This window comes from Podarcis bocagei, assembly GCF_964188305.1.
Source record: "Podarcis bocagei genome assembly, chromosome: 12".
In the NCBI taxonomy this organism is placed as follows: domain Eukaryota; kingdom Metazoa; phylum Chordata; class Lepidosauria; order Squamata; family Lacertidae; genus Podarcis; species Podarcis bocagei.
In genome coordinates this window covers 595,980-618,910 of record NC_138137.1, presented here as the reverse complement: position 1 = coordinate 618,910, position 22,931 = coordinate 595,980, and the positions used below count along the sequence as shown (strand labels likewise).

The window sequence follows — 22,931 nt, the reverse complement described above, 5'->3', positions numbered from 1 at the left end:
TGACAGATCTGCTGAGAGTACCAGAATCAAAATAGTACATGTTAAGCTACAGAAAACCAAAATCCCTCTAAAAAGTAATAACAATAATAATTTAATAACAATCTATTATTTGTACACTGCCCATCTGACTGAGTTGCCTAGTAGATACAGCTGTGTGTTTGTACACACTCTTTTAAAAAAAATTAAAATATTTTTATTAAGTACAAATTAGAAAACATACATATTCACAACAAAATACAAAAGAAAAAGAAAATACATCTAACCAAGGAAAAAAACTTAGAGAATATTTTGTCTCTTTTCATATTTACAGTTATTTATACCTCTATAAAATGCTATTCACAATAAAGCAGTGAAATGAAAGATAAGATATCAGAAAAAAGAACAAAGAAAGAATAAAGAAGTAAAATAAAAATATCATAGGTGGAAATTTTTTAAAGTAGATAAGTACTCACAATACATAGCCGTTTCCCATCTATATTTATATTCTTTCATTGAATAGAAAGAATATATTCAATTGTATAATTGTATAATTGTATATTCAATTGTATAATTTCATCTTGTCCTTATCTACCTTAAATAAAGTGTGTGTGTGTGTGTGTGTTTTAAAAAAGACCTCCACCATTTACCTCACGCGTTTTTAGTAATCTGTTCGTCAGAACCTCTGTTCTTCATATTTTCCCTTTGGATTTCCTTAATGTCTCACTTTGTATTTTTTATATTACGCACAGGATTATTCTAAACACAACCAGATTTTTGTAGTCGAGCCCTGGTTTTGTAAATAATCATTTAAGAACTCCCATTGCTTCATAACCATAGTTTTGGATTATAGGGAAATAATATAGAGGGAAATATTAGAGGATGCAGACGGAAATATTAAATTAAAAACTTACGAACAATTACAAACATTTGGAATAAATTGGTTACAATATTATCAATTAAAAGCAACATATGAAAAAGACATAAAAAGGGGGGATTTGAAAATAAAACCTCAAAATTAGAAAAGGAAATATTGCAAAGCGATAAAAAATACTTGCAAAAATGTATAGATTATTAATGAAAACGTCTCTTAGAACAAGAGACGAAAGGGGAAAACATGTTAAAATGAAAGCACGATTTGGGATATGAGATAGATCTGGAAAGATGGAAAACTTTTTGGAAGGAAAACATAAATTTTACTGCGTGTGATTTATTAAGGGAGAATTTCAGAAAAATTCACCACAGATGGTACCTAACCCCTGACAGATTGTCAAAAATAAATAAAAGGAACAATGACAAATGTTGGAAATGTAACAGAACAAAAGGTACGTTATACCACATGTGGTGGACTTGCCCAAAGATTAAAACCTTTTGGGACATGATCCACGACGAAATAAAAAAATTGATAAGGACATCACACACAAAAAAGGCAGAGGCATATCTATTAGGAATTCTAGATAAAGATGTCCCAAAAGATAAAACTAACTTATTTCTATACGCGACAACAGCGGCAAGAATTTTGATTGCTAGCTATTGGAAAGAAGACAGCATCCCAACAAAAAGAGAATGGTTGGGGAAACTTTGCAAGTACCTGGAACTAGCAAAACTGTTTGTACACACTCTATTCCTGGCATTGGATTCTGCAGCTGCTTGTGATGAAATTGCAATGTGTTAGTACACTGGTGTAGGGGGAAGGCATGTTCAGTGCTTTTAGACAGAGGCGGCTGAATCAAGCCTTTAGAATTTACTAACTGCAATTGGATGATAGTCTTTGCTTTTTATATACATAATGCACCATAATGAATATTTTTGAAGCATCTAATACCATCTCCCTTTTAAGAGGGAATTGGTCAGAAACATTACTGTGTGCGTTCTATATAATGCCCAAATAATCCTGTTATACTGAGGGCTCCAAAACAAACTGGGTTAGACTACAGTTAAATTACAGCTGTAGGAGTCTTTGGGGGTAATGTCTGTTTTCTATACAAACACTGTTTGTTTGAGATAATTACTGTTAAAAATATTAATTGTTATCATGCTAATTTGACCTATAAATATGACACTCCTGTACACTCGTTGCCCCAAAGCATACAGTTCAGCTATACTCTTGAAACAAATGGTGCTTTGAGGGCTTATCCACACTTCTTCTTTTCATCTTCATATAGGCAGCCTTCTGTGAGAGATAGTTCAGGGTGAGGAGTGTTGAACGGTCCTTTAGTATGGATCTTTGTTTAGACATATTAATGACTGAACTAGGATATCCCCTAGAGTGGAGAGAATCCAAAAGAGCATCCGTACTATTAAGAAAATCATGATTAAATGAAGAGTTTCTTTTAATTCATAAAAATTGTCCATATGGTAGGTTGTCCTTAAGAAGTCTAGGATGAAAGGAAGAGTAATGTAGTAAAGAGTTGCAGTCGGTGGGCTTCCAATAAGGTTTAACAGACAGATAGCCATCCTGTTTGATGACTTCGACATCTAGGAATGTGCATGAAATGGAACTATGATGTCCAGAAAAGGATAAAGAAGGGTGGATGGAATTAATTCATGCCAAGAAGCTGAAAAGAAAAAATAAATCATCTATGTATCTGTAATAAAGTAATAAAGATGAAGAATAGGGGTTGTGATGTAGAATATGAGCTTTTTCAAAAGAATTCATGAAAATATTTGCTACTGAGGGGACTAGGGGACTAAAGGAGATCCCATCACTACTCCCTGCGATTGAAAATAAAATTGATCCATAAACCGAAAATAATTCTTTTCTAACACTACATTTACATTTACTGTATGTCCAGTAAATCAAGTAAGAATTCAGTAGGGGTAGAGGGGTCCAAACATGATTGCCAGAGATGACTGATGATGAACTGTGCTTCATCTAGAGGGATATTGGTATAGATGGAGGCTACATCTAAAGATGCTAATATAATTTTAGTAACTCTAGTATGCTCTATTGCACAGATAAAATGAGCCGTATCTTGTAGGTAGGCAGGAGAGTCCCTGGCAAAAGGTTGTAAAAATGAATCTTAATATTTGGCAATGGGTGCCAGAATGGAACCAGAACCCAGTACTATCAGTCTACCTGGCAGGGAGCGTACGGATTTTAGGTAAACAATAAAAAAATGGGCATACAAGGATAAGAAGGCAGGAGAAACTCGAAAGTGTGTTTGTCAATTACCCCTATTGAATATGCATGCTGTAATACTGTTTTTAGAATGGTAGCTATAGAATCTGTGGGATCTTTGGCCATTTGAACATAAAAAAGGGGAATCAGAAAATAATATTGTGGCCTCTTCCACATACTGTTGTCTATTCTGGATAATAATACTCCTTTGTCTGCTGGTTTAATAATTATAGTGGTGTCATTAAAAAGGTTATTGAGACAGGTACGTTGTGACTTCGTTAGATTGTCCCTAGTCTTAGGGCCCTTCTATTCTAGCTTTTCCAAATCGCGGGTAACTAATTGCTGGAATAATGAGATAGAAGGAACTATTCCGGATATACTGTCCTTTTGAGACTTCAGAGAGATGTCTTCCTTTGAGAGACGGCTTGGCGTTCCTTGCTATTCATTGATTTGTTTGATTCTTTGTTTGACTCTGATACATGTAATAACTTGTAGATACTTGTATATTTTGTGAGATGTGTTGTATGATATATACACCATTTTGAACTGGCGTATTCATATATTTTGAATGACATCATAATTGATTATATATTCATTAACAGTTATTAGCCAGCGTGTTGTGTTTGCATTTTTGCAGATTGTTACATTTTGCAACACAGGGGTTTGTGTTTGTCCAGGCTTTCATAATAGACATGAAAGATCAGCTTAGCAAATGAGCGCAGATGAAAAGAGTACCCTGGGCAGAAAGCTTTCGAAGCACACAAAAAGCACAAAAAACCCCAAACCCCACTGTTGTAAGTGATTAATAGGACAAATTAATTTTTCTATTTTCAAATAGTTTCTCATTGCTTTGGAAGTAACATCTACCCCCTTATTGATAGACTAATATTTAAGAAGGTAAATAAATAAATAAATACTGGCCTATACAGAGAGTATACATTATTTCTTACAATGTTATTTACAAAGGAATTTTGTAAAGCGGAAATGCAATTCAGCCTGAAAGAACTTCTAAAGTCTTCTAAAGCAACTACAGTGGTGCCTCGCAAGACGAAATTAATTCGTTCCGCAAGTTTTTTCTTCTTGCGAGTTTTTCAGTGTGGTGCAGTGGTTAAGAGCGGTAGTCTCGTAATCTGGGGGACCAGGTTCGCGTCTCCGCTTCTCCACATGCAGCTGCTGGGTGACCTTGGGCCAGTCACACTTCTCTGAAGTCTCTCAGCCCCACTCACCTCACAGAGTGTTTGTTGTGGGGGAGGAAGGGAAAGGAGAATGTTAGCCGCTTTGAGACTCCTTCAGGTAGTGATAAAGCGGGATATCAAATCCAAACTCTTCTTCTTCGTCTTGCGAAGCACGGTTTCCCATAGGAATGCATTGAAAATCAATTAATGCGTTCCTATGGAAACCGCTTGCCAGGCTGGCGGTGCGGAGAAGGGCTTTTCTCCCCACCGCAAGCCTTCAGGACAGGTACGGGAACAGAGGGGAAGGGGCGCAGCGCTTCTCCTCTGTTCCCGGGGCTTGCGGTGGGAGGAGGGTTTTTCCTCCCCACCGCCAACATTCAGAACAGCATTTTGAATGTTGGCGGTGGGAAGGAAAACCCTCCTCCCACCGCAAGTCTTCAGGACAGCCATCCGAAGGCTGGCGCGGGGAGAAGGTCTTTCCGCCCCACCGCCAGCCTTCGGAGGAGCCTTCCGAAGGCTGGCGCGGGGAGAAGGTCTTTCCGCCCCACCGCCAGCCTTCGGAGGAGCCTTCCGAAGCCTGGCGGTGGGGCAGAGAGCCCTCCTCCCGCCGCCAGCCTTTGGAGCAGCCTTCCGAAGCCTGGCGGTGGGGCGGAGAGCCCTCCTCCCACCGCCAGCCTTCGGAGGAGGTCCGAGGACAGTGGGGAAGACGCGCTGCGCTTCCCCGCTGTCCCGGAGATTTCCCTATGGGCTTTCGTCTTGTGAAGGAAGCCCATAGAGAAATTCGTTTTGCGAAGCGCCTCCAAAACGGAAAACCCTTTCGTCTAGCGGGTTTTCCATCTTGCGAGGCGTTCGTCTTGCGGGGCACCACTGTACTCTATTCCCAGTCTAAGAATGGAAAGCTGGTGGACAACAAAAGAGGTTTAAAGACTCTCTCAAGGCAAATCTTAAAAAATGTAGTATAACCATTGATAACTGGGAAACATTGGCCTGTGAGTGCTCCAACTGGAGAACAGCCTTTACCAAAGGTGTCATGGACTTTGAAGAAGCACGAACTCAGGAAGGGAGAAATGAGCTAAGAGGAAGGGACATTTGACAAATCCTCACCATGATCAACTCCTGCCTGGAAACCTATGTCTTTACTGTGGAAGGACGTATGGATCCACAATTGGCCTCCACAGTCACTTACGGACTCACTGTTAAGACCACATTCATGGAAGACAATCTTACTTGGCTACGAGTGATTGCCAGAGAAGAAGAAGATCAATTAGCAGAGTGAAAGACATACACTTCAACCCAACCCTCAACAATCTGAAAAACCTTTGAGTTCACATCGGTTGATACTGTGGTAAGTTAAATTAATTTGCTGTCTTTTCTGTTTCCCAAAATGATTAGCAGTAGTGCTTGTTTTTATTTGTTTGCTTCTCTCTGGTGCCTTGTCAAAGTGGAATCTGCAAAACCTCAAAGTGGAATCTGAATTGTATCTGAAGAAGTGTGCATGCACACGAAAGCTCATACCAATAACAAACTTAGTTGGTCTCTAAGGTGCTACTGGAAGGAAGTTTTTATATTTTGTTTCGACTATGGCAGACTGTCAGGGAACTGCCATCGGAGCCAGAGGGAGAGGGAGGGCTCCAGAGGGATTCCGGAGAGCGTCCCGGGAGGGAGAGAAGCAGCACATCTTCTGGGGAAGGAAATCAGCGTAACACCAGTGGAGAAGGGGGGCAGATGGGGGAATCGGCGAGGTGGCTCCAAGACTCCTCACCGGGAACCAGTGGGGAGAGCACGGGTCCTCCGATGCCCACACCCACCCTGCACAGAAGGCTTCTGCACAGGGAAGCTAGGCGGAGACTAGGCGTCAAAGAGCTTCTTTGCTGGAAGAAGTTCAAGAAACGCCCACTAACGGATTCTGCCAGCGATTGATGCAGTCACGGGCGCGTGGCTGCCCAGACAGAAAGGGTTCATTCAGGCAACCAGCCAAGAGTGGCGTTGATTTACACACAAGCAACCCCTAGAACCATTACAGCAATCCATTAGTCCCTGACGTTGCTTGTGCGTAGTCCCGGAGAGGCAGCAAGATGAGCCAAACAGGAACAGCCAGAGAGACGGAGCAGCCAGCTGCGGTGCGGAGTCTGGTCGAGAGGAACCGAGACTTGGAGACGCACGTAGCTATCCTGACGGCGCGGCTGGAGGAAAGACGGGCTCAGGATGCACAGGTCAGAGCCACCCCCATCGCAAGGAAGGTACCGGGGCTGGTACACAAATTTGGGGGGAAGCCCCAAGACTACAATGCTTTCCAAACGGAAGTGCAGTATGCTTTGGAGCTGCAGAAAAATGACTTTGCTGATGATGGGGAGAGGGTGGCTTACATTGTGGGGCATCTGCAGGATGGGGCGAGAGAATGGATCAGGCCCCTAATGGCGACGCAAAATGATGCCTTGAAGGACCTTAATAAATTCCTTCAGGGGATGGACGCAATGTTTTCCAGTGAGGTGGAGCAAAGCGTGACACGTCGGGAACTAATGGGTTGCAAGCAGGGGAGCCAGTCCGTAAGAAGCTACTGGTCGCATTTTGCAATGTTAGTACACCGGCTCGGGTGGGATCTGGACTCTGAACCGATACAAATGTTGTTTGAGCCGGGTCTTTCCCCCGAAGTGAAAGATGAGTTGTCCCGAGCGCCCCGCCCACGGTCGATGGATGAGCTCACAAAGGCGGTGCTCGCGATAGGCGTACGCCAAGAAGCACGGGCTCAGAAGAAGCGGGAAATGAGAGGGGAACGTTTCCATGACTACCGCATTCCTGAGATACCGAGGGAAGCCTCCCCAGGCGGCAGAGCCAATGGAAATTGATGGCGCGCGAGAGGTTTCAAACTCCCGTGAAGGTCGTAAAAGGGAGGGAAAGGACTGGAAAACTACCAAGAAGTGTTTCCTCTGTGAACGACCAGGACATTTTGCTAAGGTCTGCCCTCAAAGGAAAGCCTGGCAAGGCTGCAGGCCACAACAAGAAGGGGGAGGAAGAGCAGGCGCAGGGAAATGACAACGCCTGGCTGCCAACCAGCAGGGGCAGCAGCCAGGCCAGCAGCCAATAGAAGTGCCCCAGCCTGACCCCCCCCCCCAAGGCAGCTATAGCCATAGAAGTGGTCTAGAACTCCCGAATGGGCACCCTGTCAAGGTTAAGGGACTTCTGGATTCGGGCAGCTCATGTAATTTCTTCGGCAGAGACTTTGCTCTGGAGCACCAACTCCACCTGTTGCCTCTGGATTTTCCCTTGCAGGTGACAACCATCGATGGCAGGGAACTTCTGGGAGGGGAAGTGACACACCAGACCCCGCCAATGCGAATGAGGGTTTCCAGGCACACAGAGACCATTGCCTTTCACGTGGCCACACTGGCAGGACCCCCAATAATACTGGGAATGAGCTGGCTGGCACTGCACGATCCAGTAGTGTCATGGCATCAGCGGTCAGTCACCTTTGGTCAGCTTACTGCTTAGGACACTGTCTGGGAGGGGAGAACCCAAGAATGACAGTAGCCAGGGTTGCTGGGCTGGCCGTGGAACAACAAGGGGAGGTGCCACCACAATATGCTGATCTGAAGGAGGTCTTCAGCAAGAGGGAGGCAGATAGACTACCCCCCCACAGGCCCTTTGACTGCCAAATCAACCTACTCCCAGGGGCTCAGTTGCCGGTGGGTAAGCTGTACGCCATGTCAGACCGGGAGATGCAGGAGTTGCAGCAGTTTATTGATAAGAACCTGAAGAGGGGGTTCATAAGGGAATCAAAGGTGGTGGGCCGGTGTTCTTTGTAGACAAAAAGGGGACCAATCAGCCCAGGTTGGTCGTAGATTATAGGGCCTTGAACCTGGTGTCTGAACCTGTGACCTTCCCAATACCAAGGATTGATGACATTTTAACCCGGGTGAGGCAGGGGAAGATTTTTACCAAGCTGGACCTTAGGGGGGCATACAATTTAATTAGGGTAAGGGAGGGGGACGAATGGAAAACCACCATGTTCACCCCCCTGGGGGCTTTTGAGTACTTAGTCATGCCATTTGGATTACAATCGGGCTCCGCCTGTTTTCAAGGATTCATGCACCATGTGTTGGGGCCCCTGCTGTACAAGAATTGCGTAGCCTTTTTGGATGACGCCTTAATCTATTCAGACAATGAGAAGCAACACGTCAGAGACGTCAGGGAAGTGCTACAGAGACTGCAGAAGCATCAGTTGTGGGTCAAGCTGGGAAAATGCCAATTTCACGCCAGGGAGGTTGAGTTTCTGGGGTACAAGTTGTCAGACAAGGGCCTAGCTATGGACCCAGGCAAGGTGAAGGCAGTGCTGGAATGGAAAGCCCCCAAAACCCAGAAAGATGTGCAAAGGTTCTTAGGCTTCAGCAACTTCTACAGGAAGTTCATAAAGAACTTCGCTCACTTGACAGCGCCCATAACAGATTGTCTCAGTAGCAAAAAGAAGTTCGCGTGGACAGAAAGTGCCCAGCAATCTTTTGAAAGGCTGAAGAAGGCGTTCACTTCGGAAGAGCAGCTCCTGCACGTTGATCTGGAGAAGCCCATGAGACTGGAGACGGACGCGTCCGACCGAGCTGTGGGAGTAGTCCTTTTGCAGACCGGGGCTAAGCAGGACTGGAGGCCGTGTGCCTTTTTCTCAGGGAAGCGGAGCAAGTCAGAGCAAAACTACACAGTGTATGACCGCAAACTGCTTGCGATCTATGCGGCGTTTCGACAATGGAGACATCTGTTGATAGGGGCGCGGCACAAGATCCAGGTTTGTACTGACCACAAGAACTTGGAATACTGGCAGACCGCGTGAGTGCTCAACCAGAGACAGGTTCGATGGGCCCAGGAGTTCGCCAAGTTTTCCTTCGAGATCAGATACGTGCCGGGAGAGGAAAACGTAAGAGCAGATGCTCTCTGCCGGAAACCGGAATACCTGGAGGGAGAAGGACCACCGGAAACCCGACATGTGTTTCCCGAGGACCAATGGGTGTGTGGGGGAACGTTGGTTGGGAAACGAGAACTGGCAGGGCTTACTAGAGACGACGCGTTCACTCAAGCAAAAATCAGGGAACTCCGGGATGGAAGGGTAGACCATGGAGGGTTTGAGGAAAAGGAAGGGGTACTGTACTATAAGGGGCCACTGTATGTACCGGGGGAGACCTTGAGGGGGGAGGTACTTAAACAGCTCCATGACAACCCAACAGCTGGGCACTTTGGACAGCACAAGACCATGCTGCTTGTCACCAGGCAGTTCTGGTGGCCAAAGGTGAGGGAAGACGTATGGGAATATGTACGGGGGTGCGACTGATGCCAGAGGGCAAAGGGAGAGAGGGCTGCCCCCGCAGGGTTACTGGAACCCTTACCTACGCCGGGAAGGCCCTGGGAGGTGGTGTCCATTGATTTTATGACAGATTTGCCCAAGTCAAGGGGGAAGACAGCAGTCATGGTAGTAGTCGATTTACTGACAAAAATGTGCCCTTTCATAGCTTGCTCGCACGCGGTGACAGCAGAGGAGACAGCCCGGTTGTTTGTGGATCACATTTTCAGACTGCACGGGGCTCCTTCGAGGGTAATCTCGGACCGCGGGAAACAATTTACTTCCAGGTTCTGGAGGAAGCTCATGAGCTTGCTACAGGTCGAGGTGAGCTTCTCGACGACCAGACACCCCGAAACCAACGGGCAAGCAGAGAGAGCGAACAGTATACTCCAACAATACCTACGCTGCTACGTCAGCGAGAGACAGAACGATTGGGTAGAGAAATTAGCTTTGGCTGAATTTGCGTACAATAACACGGAACACGTGTCCACGGGAATAAGCCCGTTCATGGCCAATTATGGGTGTCACCCCAGGGCCTTCCCGGGGAGGTGGGAGGAAGCATGGAGTGTACCCGTGGCCGAGCAGTTTGTAGAAGAAATGGAGGCCTTGCACCAACAACTCAAGATGAACTTGGAGCAGGCCAAGGAAGTTTACAAAAGGCAGGCGGACAAGCACCGTAGGGAGGGGGAGGCCATACAGGTAGGAGACCAGGTGTGGTTGTCAACCCAAGGGTTACCCCTAAAGGGAGGGTGCAAGAAGTTGCAGCCGAGGCAGCTGGGGCCTTTTGAGGTAGCACAGCAGGTGAACCCAGTGGCGTTCAAACTCAAGTTGCCAGACAGCATGAAGATACATCCGGTGGTCCATAGGTCACTACTCACACTGTACAGGGAAGGGCGAGAGTTTCCGGGGCGGGAGGGAGGAATCACCACCCACCCGAGGGTAGAGGAGAGGGAACGCTGCAACCAAGCCACGGAAATCCTCGATTCAAGGTGGCGAGGTTGGCAGGTGGGTCTGAAAACACGTGGGTTCCCGCTGAGTCAATCAATGACGGGTATCTGGTGGAAGAATTCCACAGTTTGTTCCCGGATAAGCCAAAACCACTAGCAAGATTCTGGGAGGAAAAATTTGGAACCACAGATGACGAAGGGGACTTTGTGGGTTTTCCTGCCTCCGAAGAAGAGGGAGGTGAGGTGTCAGAGGGAGAAGAATCAGACTGGGAGGCCCACTCTGCAGGGAGAGATCGGAGTGGGTGGGAGGCTGGTTTTGAATCCTCAGAGGATGGTGACAGCTCCTTCAGGGGATTCCCCGCGTCGTCGGCCGAGGAAAGAGACGAGGTTGTATCAAAAAATCGCGCTGGGGTGGAGGGGGTCCTGGGGAGGAGGTGGATGTCAGGGAACTGCCATCGGAGCCAGAGGGAGAGGGAGGGCTCCAGAGGGATTCCGGAGAGCGTCCCGGGAGGGAGAGAAGCAGCACATCTTCTGGGGAAGGAAATCAGCGTAACACCAGTGGAGAAGGGGGGCAGATGGGGGAATCGGCGAGGTGGCTCCAAGACTCCTCACCGGGAACCAGTGGGGAGAGCACGGGTCCTCCGATGCCCACACCCACCCTGCGCAGAAGGCTTCTGCACAGGGAAGCTAGGCGGAGACTAGGCGTCAAAGCGCTTCTTTGCTGGAAGAAGTTCAAGAAACGCCCACTAACGGATTCTGCCAGCGATTGAGACAGTCACGGGTGCGTGGCTGCCCAGACAGAAAGGGATCATTCAGGCAACCAGCCAAGGGTGGTGTTGATTTACACACAAGCAACCTCTAGAACCATTACACAGACCAACATGGCTACCTACCTATAACTAGAAATATGAAAATAGCCTCTCAGCTTTAGAGGTCTTGGTCTTAGCTACAAGCTTTCCTGTAACTCCACAACAAGCCCGTCTAGTGACTGGGAATACCTAAGAATCTGCAAAACTTGGCTACGAGTGCTCGCCAAAGAAGAAGATCAATTAGCAGAGTGAAAGACATACACTTTATCCCAACCCTCAACAGTCTGAAAAACCCTTGAATTCACATCAGTTGATACTATGGTAAGTTAAATTAATTTGCTGTCTTTTCTGTTTCCCAAAATGATTAGCAGTAGTGCTTGTTTTTATTTGTTTGCTTCTCTCTGGTGCCTTGTCAAAGTGGAATCTGCAAAACCTCAAGTTCAGCATGGCCAGATGATTCAAACTAACTCAGCACATGAAGTACAAAGATAATACTCTACTTCAGTTAAATTTGGTAAGAGATTTTGCACTGTGTTATTTCTTGAAATATCTTCCTGGAACACTTACATGAAAATAGCCTAAACAAAATGCACACAAATCTGAATTGTATCTGAAAGAAGTGTGCATGCACACGAAAGCTCATACCAATAAAAAATTTAGTTGGTCTCTAAGGTGCTACTGGAAGGAAGTTTTTTTTATTTTGTTTCGACTACTGCAGACCAACATGGCTACCTACCTGTAACTAGAAATATGAAAATAGCCTCTCAGCTTTAGAGGTCTTGGTCTTAGCTATAAGCTTTCCAGTAAGGCCACAACAAGCCCGTCTAGTGACTGGGAAGAGCACAACTCCATACCCAGGATCTGCCAACTAAGTGACCCTAGCATTCAGTGAGACACTGGCAGAACAACAGCTATGCCACCCCATGACAAATATGCTAGATAGTGGAACATCTCAGATAATCCAACAGAATGGCTGAAATGGAGTGGAACAGTGGGTCGGATGTAGGCAGCAGAGCAGAGGAGCACATTTACACTGTGTCCTTTACTCCTTCAATCCATGACCATTCTCTTAACAACTGCCACAAAGAGGAAGGATTCTGGTACCTGCCCCCACACTGATGACTACCCCACCTACATTGCCAAAACAAAACACCTAATCATAATGCACCACCACGGTATAGAAATGCCATGTAGGATGGCCATAGCTCAGATGATAAAGTATCCAATATGGTCCTACATCCGCAGGTCAGAGACACAGAGATATCACAATGTGAACTCTGGTGCACAAAAAAGGAAAACCTTATGAAAAGCAGTCTGGCCTCGCAATACATGTGGGAGCTTGAACACATTGCTGCAGATGGTGACAGCAGTCATGAAATTAAAAGACCCCTGCTCCTTGGGAGAAAGGTGATGGCAAACCTAGACAGCATCTTAAAAAGCAGAGACATCACCTTGCCAACAAAGGTCCATATAGTTAAAGCCATGGTTTTCCCAGTAGTGATGTATGGAAGTGAGAGCTGGACCATAAAGAAGGCTGATCACCGAAGAATTGATTCTTTTGAATTATGGTGCTGGAGGAGACTCTTGAGTGTCCCATGGACTGCAAGAAGATCAATTTCTTAAGGAAATTGGCCCTGAGTGCTCATTAGAAGGACAGATCGTAAAGCTGAGGCTCCAATACTTTGGCCACCTCATGAGAAGAGAAGACTCCCTGGAAAAGACCTTGATGTTGGGAAAGATTGAGGGCACAAGGAGAAGGGGACGACAGAGGACGAGATGGTTGGACAGTGTTCTCGAAGCTACAAACATGAGTCTGACCAAACTGTGGGAGGCAGTGGAAGACAGAAGTGCCTGGTGTGCTCTGGTCCATGGGGTCATGAAGAGTCGGACACGACTAAACGACTAAACAACAACAATAGGGAGCAGGTGACTTCCTTGCTAGAACAGCTTCACAAGCTACTGGTCTGTTTCCAGGCACAAGTCAAAGTGCCTGGAAACATTTTGTGATAAAATATTTTGTGATAAAAATTTGCATTTAAATACAAATTTCCACATGGAGCTTTTTTAAATAAATAAATCACAGATTAATGTGAAAACAAGACTCACCCACCTCTGTCAACTGGAATGTTCTTCAATCAACAACATAATCTAGACTGATTCCCTAAAGTCCTTTCCACCATCTCTAGGAACTCTGGGAACCATGAGCAATGCCACCCATAGCTTCTTGCAGTCCTGGATAATACAGAACAAAACTCCTAGAACTTTCTAGGGCATAATGAAAGCCCCACCACTAAGACCTTCCTGTAGTCATCAGCAGGACAAATCAGAAACGAGATGGAGTAGTGAGGATCCTCAGGTGGCAGATCTTGTAGTACCTTTAAAACACAATAAACACTGATTGCTTTGTATATTGTTATAATTTACCACCAGTAAGCGGTGCCATTTAGATTTTTAACACTACCAATCTAGCTATGCAGCACCCTTTCTATCAACACAGGTGTTCTTGTTCGGAGTGAGGGAATCTGTTTCTATCCAAAATCCTCTGCTTCTTCTATAATAAAGCAAGTTCATTTTGTTCATCAGTAAGGGGGAAACAGCATATAATTTCAGACACTAACATATGCAAACTGTATTTACTTGAGAGTTCCACTAGCACCCAAGAAAAGGAGTATCCAGGTCCTCTTGTGAATCAGGAATTGGTTAAGGTGCAGAAAGCAGAGAGAAGGAATAAATGGACAGTTCTCTGCCAATAAGCAATATTAAGACCTGTGCTTCTCAATTTGTTCATAAATGAGCTAGAGATAGGTGGCCAAGATTGCTGACAATGCTAAATTCTTCAGGCCCATTAAAACATATAGAGGTTGTGAAGAGCTCCACTAGATGTCATGATTCAGGACAGATAAAAGAAATTCCTTCTTCACACAGCACATAGTTAAACTATGGAACTCACTCATGAAGGCCACCAGCTGGGCTGGCTTTAAAAGAGGCTAGTGATAATGCTAGCAATGATGGCTCTGCTCTACCTGCACAGCTAAAGGCAGCAATGCTTCTGAATACCAGTAGTTGAAAAGCAAAGGAAGGGCGGAGATTCTGGTGCTCGGATCCTGCTTGTGGCTTTCCCAAAAGAGGCATCTGGTTGGCAATGGGGAGAGCAGGCACTTGACTGGATGGGCCATTGGCTTGATTCAGCAGACTCATAAAATAAAGGGCCACACCGAGAAAAGTGAACTGAGGCTTCCAAAGTGGTGGAAGAATAATATCAGTAAATCAATTTTGTTCTTCCTCTTTCTCAGTTGGTTGAAATACATTTCATCTCTTAAATGCATGAGTAGCCTTGATTCAAAACAGTGGGAAATCACATTGAGAACTTGAATGACAACTAGGGCAAGAGGTCAAGCCTACTAAGGAGGATGGAGGGAGAAGAGCCAGAGGGTTTATCGCCCCTGAGTTTCACATTGGCTATATTGCTGTTTCATCAAAAATAAAATGGCACGAGCAATTTAAAGAGAAGTGAGTAGGGTCTACAAATATGCAGTAGAATATACTGAGCAAATATTTGCTTTTTCTTAGAATAGCTGTGAATTAGAAACACAATGCTCATCATTTCATGACCAAAGGAACAGTGAGTGGGGGTGGTCAGAGACTTTGTGAAAAGTAGGGAAATACCTCTAGGGTGCCACTACATCCATGCACAAAACAAAATGACAGATAATAGAATCATAGAATTGTAGAGTTGGAAGGGACCCAAAGGGTCATCTAGTCAACCCCCTGCAATGCTGGAATCTCATCTAAAGCATCCATGGCAGATGGCCATTCCACCTCTGCTTAAAAACCTCCAAGGAAGGAGGGTGCACCACCTCACGTGGGAGTCCATTCCACTGTCAAACAGCTCTTACTGTCACTGAGGAGCTTCCTTTGATGAAATTCCAGATTTTGGTAGGTCATCATCATCATCAAACCTTTATTGCATTAGCATACAGCCATAGCAAAATAAAACAATACAAAAATGCTAGAGACAAGCAACCAAGCAAAAATTCAAGGCGATATTGCTGGCGTAATGACCTTTAAATTACCCTAAGACAATAATGCAAAGATTTAGTTGCCAGCGCTGGAAATCTAATATGCGGATATATATAAAGCATAAAATGGTCCCAAAATAAGCTTGGCACATTGAGTTAAAAAAGAAGAAGAATGTAATAAAAAGAATTAAAACAGGTCCAGGTCTAGGACACACTACCCTTTGATGAAATTGAAAAGGCATTGGCTGGTAGTTAAGCAACTTAAATCTTGCTCTGGAACTGGCTGAGAATGTTTTCAGATTAATTACGGTGTCTACCACATGGCTGTGGGAACAGCAAATAGATCCACTACATCCTCAAAGAGCTGCCCAGCAGAGTTGTTCAATGTGACCTGAAGGCTGGTCATGCCTGACCAGGGGGTGAGAGTGAGACCTCTGGAGCATGTGGTGGCTACCTGTAATCGGCTGGCTAAACATTTTGAAGATAAAGTTGCTTGGGACTGCAATGGTGCAGATGCTGCTCCTGTGGCCATGCCAACTCATGTGTCCAACATTTTATCAAAGCCATGGTTGAGGGATCAGTTCCAGTGAATGCAGCCTGGTTATATGTATAGGATGCATGTATAGGATGCAATGATGCATCCAGCCATCTGCTCATTAGATCCTTGCCTGCCCTGGCTTGTGAAACTGAACTGAAATGGGGTGACTGATGGGCTCAGAGGTGTGGTAGTCACAGCATTGCATGATGGTGTGCTGCTACCTAGAATCATAGAATCATAATCAAGGTGTCTCCCCTGCCAGGTAAGTTTGACGTGCTTTCGAACTGCTAGCTTGGCAGGAGCAGGGACCAAGCAATGGGAGCTCACCCCTCCACGGGGATTCGAACCGCCGACCTTCTGATCAGCAAGTCCTAGGCTCTGTGGTTTAACCCACAGTGCCACCCGCGTCCCTTAGAAGTAAGTTACATTGATCTAAATAGGATTTACTTCCAAGTAAGTTTGATAGTTTGAAGCCTAAACACTTACTAGGGAGTTCCATTTATCTCCTGAATAAGCTGAAAAGAAGACAACCATGCAGACAAGAGAGTTAGAAAACTTTTAAGCAAGATAATATATATATCCACAGGAAACGGTAGAGAAATTTTGCTGCTTTGTTCATTTTTTTTTAAAGAGAGCAGATGCAATTCAAGGCTGTGCACTCACACCTAGGTGTGGAGGAGAAATCTGAAGCAGCTCACATTTAAAGAGGAACCCATCCAACTGACATTTTGGAAACAACAGGCAATCAAAACACAGCCATCCGTTGACATTTATATTAGGAGACAACGGCAGGCAAAAACGTAGATTTGACCAAACAATATTCAAAAATGTGTTTATTATGAGAAATGCACACTAAAATGCTGGCAAATTTTCATGAGGCTCAGAAATGAATTTAAGATTGGAAAAATCAGCAACCAGCATGTGAACTCCTGCCTGTTCTTATTCTAACAAGCTTTTGAGAACTGTCAGCTTTTAATGAAAGGCTGGCTGCTGTGCTGTTTTTATGATAATTGTCTGCATGTTTTAAAAAGATATTCTATTTTTATATATAGCATTTATTCTATAAATGCTTATTTTTTACAAAATTATTGTTCTCCTTAAACCCCCCCAATGTTTTTAGCTGTTCCAATTTTATATGTAAGCTGCCTTGAGCCCCTTTCAATGAAAAATGTAGGGTATAAATAAATATATAAGAATATCAGAAGAAACCAAGAGAACACAGATTCCTCCATCTCCACCCACATGACTTGAAAAGCATATATTGCTTGGACTCCCTTTGGGCACAAAATGTTGTGGGATTTCATAAATATGTAAATTTTATTGTATAACTTAACTGAAAATGGGCTGCTGGCACACGCTTTGGCACAGATGATGATGCTTTCACAGAAATCTATTCTTTGAAGTTCAACTGTTCACATATTTTCCTTTTTTTCTCTGAACCTCTCAGTCGTGCACTTAAAAATAGACTACCAGATAATCTGGGTAAATCATAAAGCTCAGCTTATCCCTCCCTCCATGCTTCCCTCCCTCCCTCCAAACACACAATTTATTTGGTCCACCAGCTCAGTAGCAGTGAGCCAGGAGTAATCTTGTAAGCTGGCTACATGCGTCTCCTTATGTATTTGGTGTGAGCACATATATGTGATCCGTGAGCATGTGTCCGAAATTCAGAAAGATTCAACCACAATAACCAGCCAGTATAACTTCACCTCTTTCACTGTGGGTTATGTTTGTGTGTCATGACAGTCTTAGTCAGCCAGAGAAAATAGAATCAGAAAGCACCATGGAAGAAAAAGGCTGTTTTGTTTTCACCTATATTATTATTCTCAAAATTAGATTCACCCAAGCCAACAGCTACTCATCTGTGAACTGCCAAAACAACAGACAAGCAAACCATCTCCCACCTGCCTCCCCTCTCTTCCCACCAGCGAAGATTCAGAAGAGGGGGGGGTCTCAAATCTTTAAACCTCCCCTGCTCTCTTCTCTCCTTTCCAGCTCAAGTCCCTTAGGCTGTGGACACCTGAGGAAACCCTGCAGAGCCATAAATAGCGACGGGGGGGGGGGTTGCAACAGCACATTCCTGAAGATGCGGCTCTGCCACAGGATTAATGGGCGAGAGAGGGAGCCTGTGAGGGGCGGCGGAGAGAGGGGGGCACAAGCAGCTGCTATGGGGAAGCAGGGGGGCTGAATGAGAGGGTTTCCGAAAACACCCGCTTGCCTATGGAATTAGAGATGGGAAGAAAATGGGCTCCATCAAAATATCTTCTACATGATTTCCTTCACTTCACAGAAAAGAACCTTTCCACCCCTGTCCAACCTCATTCGCTGTCAGCCTTCCGCTGTCCGTGTTTATCCCATTTATCCTACGGGTATCACTCTGCTATCTCGTTAAAAACTTGGCGATATATGCGGGGTGGATCAATATACAGTATCCTCCTCTCTCTGCACATTATACGGCGTCCGTATCATCTTGGGCACAGATAAGCCGTTTTCAGCAGTTCCACAAACAACAAACACTTAATAACGTGGTCGTAATCCACACACATTTCAAGCACCCTGTCCTTCCACAAAAGCAGCCATGTGCTGCCAGACATTCATTCTCTTTCTCCTTCACCCACCCACTTACTTCAGCGCCCCCATTTGCCACTGTATCAGCTATAGGCAGAAAACACCCAAGCCCAGTTTGCAGACCCCCTGGGCATCTTCGAGCGAGCAGCATCCCCGACACCCCGGGCAGCCCCGGCTCTATCCTGCAGGGCCGTCGGTTCCCTTTTCCAGCGCTGGGCCTGAACGGAACTTCCTCGGGAGCCCGAGCAATCCGGGCGGCCCTTGCGACGGAGCGCAGCCCGGCCGGGCCCCGCCGGTCCTCGGTCCCCGCGCGCTCGCCCGCCCGCCCGCCCGCCGGGCGCACTCACCGTCCTCCAGAGCGGCTGCCTCTTGGCGCTGGCCGAAGTGAGGGCGACGATGAGGTGCGAGGCGGCCACGACGCCGCCGAAGACGATGGCCAGGAGGGTGCGGACGGGCAGCAGCGCGTACGAGATGAAGGTGACCAGCAGCAGCTGCCACATGCCCTGCTCGGGGGCGCTGGGCGGCTCGGCGCCGTGCGCGCCCAGCGAGAAGGGGCAGCAGAGGAAGGCGAAGGTGAAGCTGAAGAGCAAGGTGAGCTTGACGATCTGCTGCAGCTGCGTGACCTGCAGGTACTTGACGTTGGTGACGATGAAGAGCGAGAGGAAGATGATGCAGTGCACCGGGTGCGAGCCCTTCGAGATGGTGAGTCCGGGCGCCGACAGCAGCTCCAGCAGCGCCAGGCTGCCCGTCAGCGCGATGAGCACGGCCAGCGCCTTCAGCGTCGAGGTCTGCTCCAGCTTCAGGTTGTAGTTCTGGAAGAGCGACTCCAGCTCCTTGCACGCGAACTGGTCCTCGCACGCCGACGCGCCGTCCAGCAGCGCCGCCGCCACCGCCGCAGCCGGAGCCCCTCCGACGGCCGCCGCTCCCGGGGCGCCGTCGCCGCTCTGGCCGCCCGCCGCCGCTGGCGCCGGCCCGGGAGGAGAGGAGGCTGTGGAGCAGCGGCGACAGCGGCGGCAGCAGCAGCAGCAGGAGGAGCCGCAGCGGCGGAGGCACTTCTTCTTGCTCGCCTTCCTGGCTTTCTGAAACGGCAGGTCCTCCATGGCCAGGCCATTCATAAAGCCGGCGGGGAAGAGAAGCGAGGCTCTGGGGCCGCCGCCTCGGCCGCCGCCGCCGCCGCCGCCGCTCCCGCTCTGCTCATGGAAGAGGCGGGGCGGGGCGGGCGGCAGCCTTTCGCCGAACGCGGGAAAGCGGCGGCGGCGAGGAAGCCCCTCCGAGGGCGAGGGATCCCGCGCCGGACGCCTCTTGCGCGACTAGCGGCGTTGGCGCTGCGCGCGCGAACAGCCGCCCGCGCGGAAAATCCTCTGGGCGGGCGCGGATGTCCGGCCGCCTGCCAAGCGCGCCGCCCGCAGGGTGGGCAGCATGGGGAAGGCGGCCGAGAGCGAGGCGCGGCGGCGGGGAGCGGAAGGCGGACTGGCCAGGGGATTCCCCGCCGGGCGGGACGCGCCAAGGAGGCGAGGCGGGCAGGCGATCCCGGCTACGTCCACCAGCCTCTCGGCGCGGGGCCCGGCCTGCGCCTGCGCGCTGCCGCCGCCGCCGCCGGAGGAGCCCGACGCGTCTCCCGCACGGAGCGGATTGGCGCGCGCGCCGCGTGGTCGCCGAGCCGCGGGCTCCTCTGCGCGCCCGTCCGCGCCCCGCTGCGCGTCCACGGCCGTCTCCAGCTCCCGGGAAAGGGCTGCGCGCTCCTAGTACGAGCGGGAGGCCAGCGGGTGCCCGCCTCCCGCGCAAGCGAGGAGCACGGGCTGCGCCGGGAGAAGCCTGGCTCGCTCTCCGCCTCATTCCGCTCCCGCCTCAGTCTTGGATGTGGCCGCCGAGGAGATTTCCTTAGCTTACGAGTCTACACAGAATTCCGCGAAAAGGTAACTTTGTAAAATCTACCGTGGCCATTGCTAGAAGCCGGTGTGTGTTTTCCCTTGCATTTCGAGACCAGACCCGAACCCCAGCAAAGCAGACGCCCCATCTGTCCTGGGATCCATGGCGCGCTCTCACATCTGCCCCTCGAGGACCAGCAGCGCCCAGGGCTCCCGACCCTGCCGAGCGAGAAGCAGGGCTCGCCACATTCCCGGACACGCTGACAAGAAGGCAAGAGCGCCGGCTCTCCCTCGCCGGAGCAACACGCCGGACCACGACCACAGCTGCCTTGCCCCAGCAAGATATGCAGCAAAACCCTTTTGAAATGGATAGCCAGGTCTTATGTACCAATCCTCTTAAAAGGTATTGACTTCTGCTACCACCAAATGATAACTATCTTCCATTTTGAACTAATGATAAGACTCCCCTTCCATCAAATGTCGAATACCTTTATCATGTGTTTTTCTAGTCTCATATGATCATAGTCCTAACAATTAGCAGTCTGGTGAGGAACTGCAGTGGGGAATAAACCATTTATTATGGAGCTACTGGGGAACATCTCGTGGTCAGAATATTCAAAAGAGAAGGGAGTGCAAAATGGATGGGAGTTTCTGAAAGGTGAAATATTAAAGGCACAAATGCAGACAGTTCCAATAAGAAAGAAAAGTGGGAGGCATCTAAAGAAACCAGTGTGGCTTTATAAGGAGCTTATAAATAAGCTTAGATTTAAGAAGGGCATGTACAGTGGTACCTCGGGTTACAGACACTTCAGGTTACAGACGCTTCAGGTTACAGACTCTGCTAACCCAGAAATAGTGCTTCAGGTTAAGAACTTTGCTTCAGGATGAGAACAGAAATCATGCAGCGGCGGCAGCGGGAGGCCCCATTAGCTAAAGTGGTGCTTCAGGTTAACAACAGTTTCAGGTTAAGAACGGACCTCCAGAACGAACTAAGTACGTAACCAGAGGTACCACTGTATAAGAAATGGAAGAAAGGGGAAATCACAAAGGAGAGGTATACATAGAATCATAGCATCAAAGAATTGTAGAGTTGGAAGGGACACTAAGGGTCATCTAGTTCAACCACTGCAATGCAGGAATTTCAGCTCAAGCATCCAGAACAGATGGCCATCCAACCTCTGCGTAAAAACCTCCAAGGAAGGAGAGTCGACAATCTCCCAAGAGAGACAGTTTCGCTATTGAACAGCTCTCACTGTCAGGAATTTTTTCTCATGTTTAGCTGGAATCTCCTTTCTTGTAACTTGAAGCTATTGGCAGTGGCGTAGCGTGGGGGGTGCAAGGGGGGCAGGCCGCACCGGGCACAACATCTGGGGGGGGCGCGCTAGCTGCCTCCGGAGTCGCCGAAGAGCCTCGGGCGCAGGCTGTAGCAGAGCCGCATGTCTCGCGGAACCGACGAGCTGTGCGCGCATCCGGGCTGAAGGCGCCCGGCAGGCAGCGGCTCTCAGCGCTCGCCGCGGAGGACACGCCAGGCAGCCCCTCCTCACAGCCCCGCCTCCGCCGCTGCTGTTGCAGCTGCTGGGCCATTGCATTTTCCTCGCCTCTCTGCCCCCCTCCTCCTCTGGGCAAGCGGTGTCGTTTGGGCGGCAGCGCCAGCGGCAACTCGCAGGTTAGGGGTTAGGGGGGGCGCAAATTACGTGCCTTGCCCTGGGTTAGGGGGCGCAAATTACTTGCGTTGCCCCGGGTGCTGACAACTCACGCTACGCCGCTGGCTATTGGTTCAAATCCTACCCTTGGATTTGTAACTGGCTGACTGACCGAAGCCAAAGGGTGCTCATCAATGGTTCCTCTTCATCTTGGAGAAGAGTGACTAGTGGGGTGCCACAGGGTTCTGTCTTGGGCCCGGTCTTATTCAACATCTTTATCAACGACTTGGATGATGGACTCAAGGGCATCCTGATCAAATTTGCAGATGACACCAAACTGGGAGGGGTGGCTAACACCCCAGAGGACAGGATCACACTTCAAAACGACCTTGACAGATTAGAGAACTGGGCAAAAACAAACAAGATGAATTTTAACAGGGAGAAATGTAAAGTATTGCACTTGGGCAAAAAAAATGAGAGGCACAAATATAAGATGGGTGACACCTGGCTTGAGAGCAGTACATGTAAAAAGGATCTGGAACGTGTCCAGAAGAGGGCAACCAAAATGGTCAAAGGCCTGGAAACGATGCCTTATGAGGAATGGTTAAGGGAGCTGGGCATGTTTAGCCTGGAGAAGAGGAGGTTAAGGGGTGATATGATAGCCATGTTCAAATATATAAAAGGATGCCACATAGAGGAGGGAGAAAGGTTGTTTTCTGCTGCTCCAGAGAAGAGGACACGGAGCAATGGATCCAAACTACAAGAAAGAAGATTCCACCTAAACATTAGGAAGAACTTCCTGACAGTAAGAGCTGTTCGACAGTGGAATTTGCTGCCAAGGAGTGTGGTGGAGTCTCCTACTTTGGAGGTCTTTAAGCAGAGGCTTGACAACCATATGTCAGGAGTGCTCTGATGGTGTTTCCTGCTTGGCAGGGGGTTGGACT

The 22,931-nt window shown here is 47.9% G+C and overlaps 1 protein-coding gene across 3 annotated transcripts in view; it reads right to left on the bottom strand.

The window, feature by feature from the left end:
• Window positions 1-19,080, bottom strand: part of ADCY1 (adenylate cyclase 1) — a 329,819-nt gene extending 310,739 nt beyond the window's left edge. For all 3 annotated transcript variants that reach the window (XR_014001150.1, XR_014001151.1, XM_081165108.1), the window contains exon 1: window positions 18,824-19,080. Coding sequence is in view for 1 of the 3 variants with exons in the window: in XM_081165108.1 (XP_081021234.1) it covers window positions 18,824-18,976 (153 nt within the window). In the remaining 2 variants the exon portion in view is untranslated. The remainder of the gene's footprint in view (window positions 1-18,823) is intronic.
• Window positions 19,081-22,931: the final 3,851 nt, after the last annotated feature.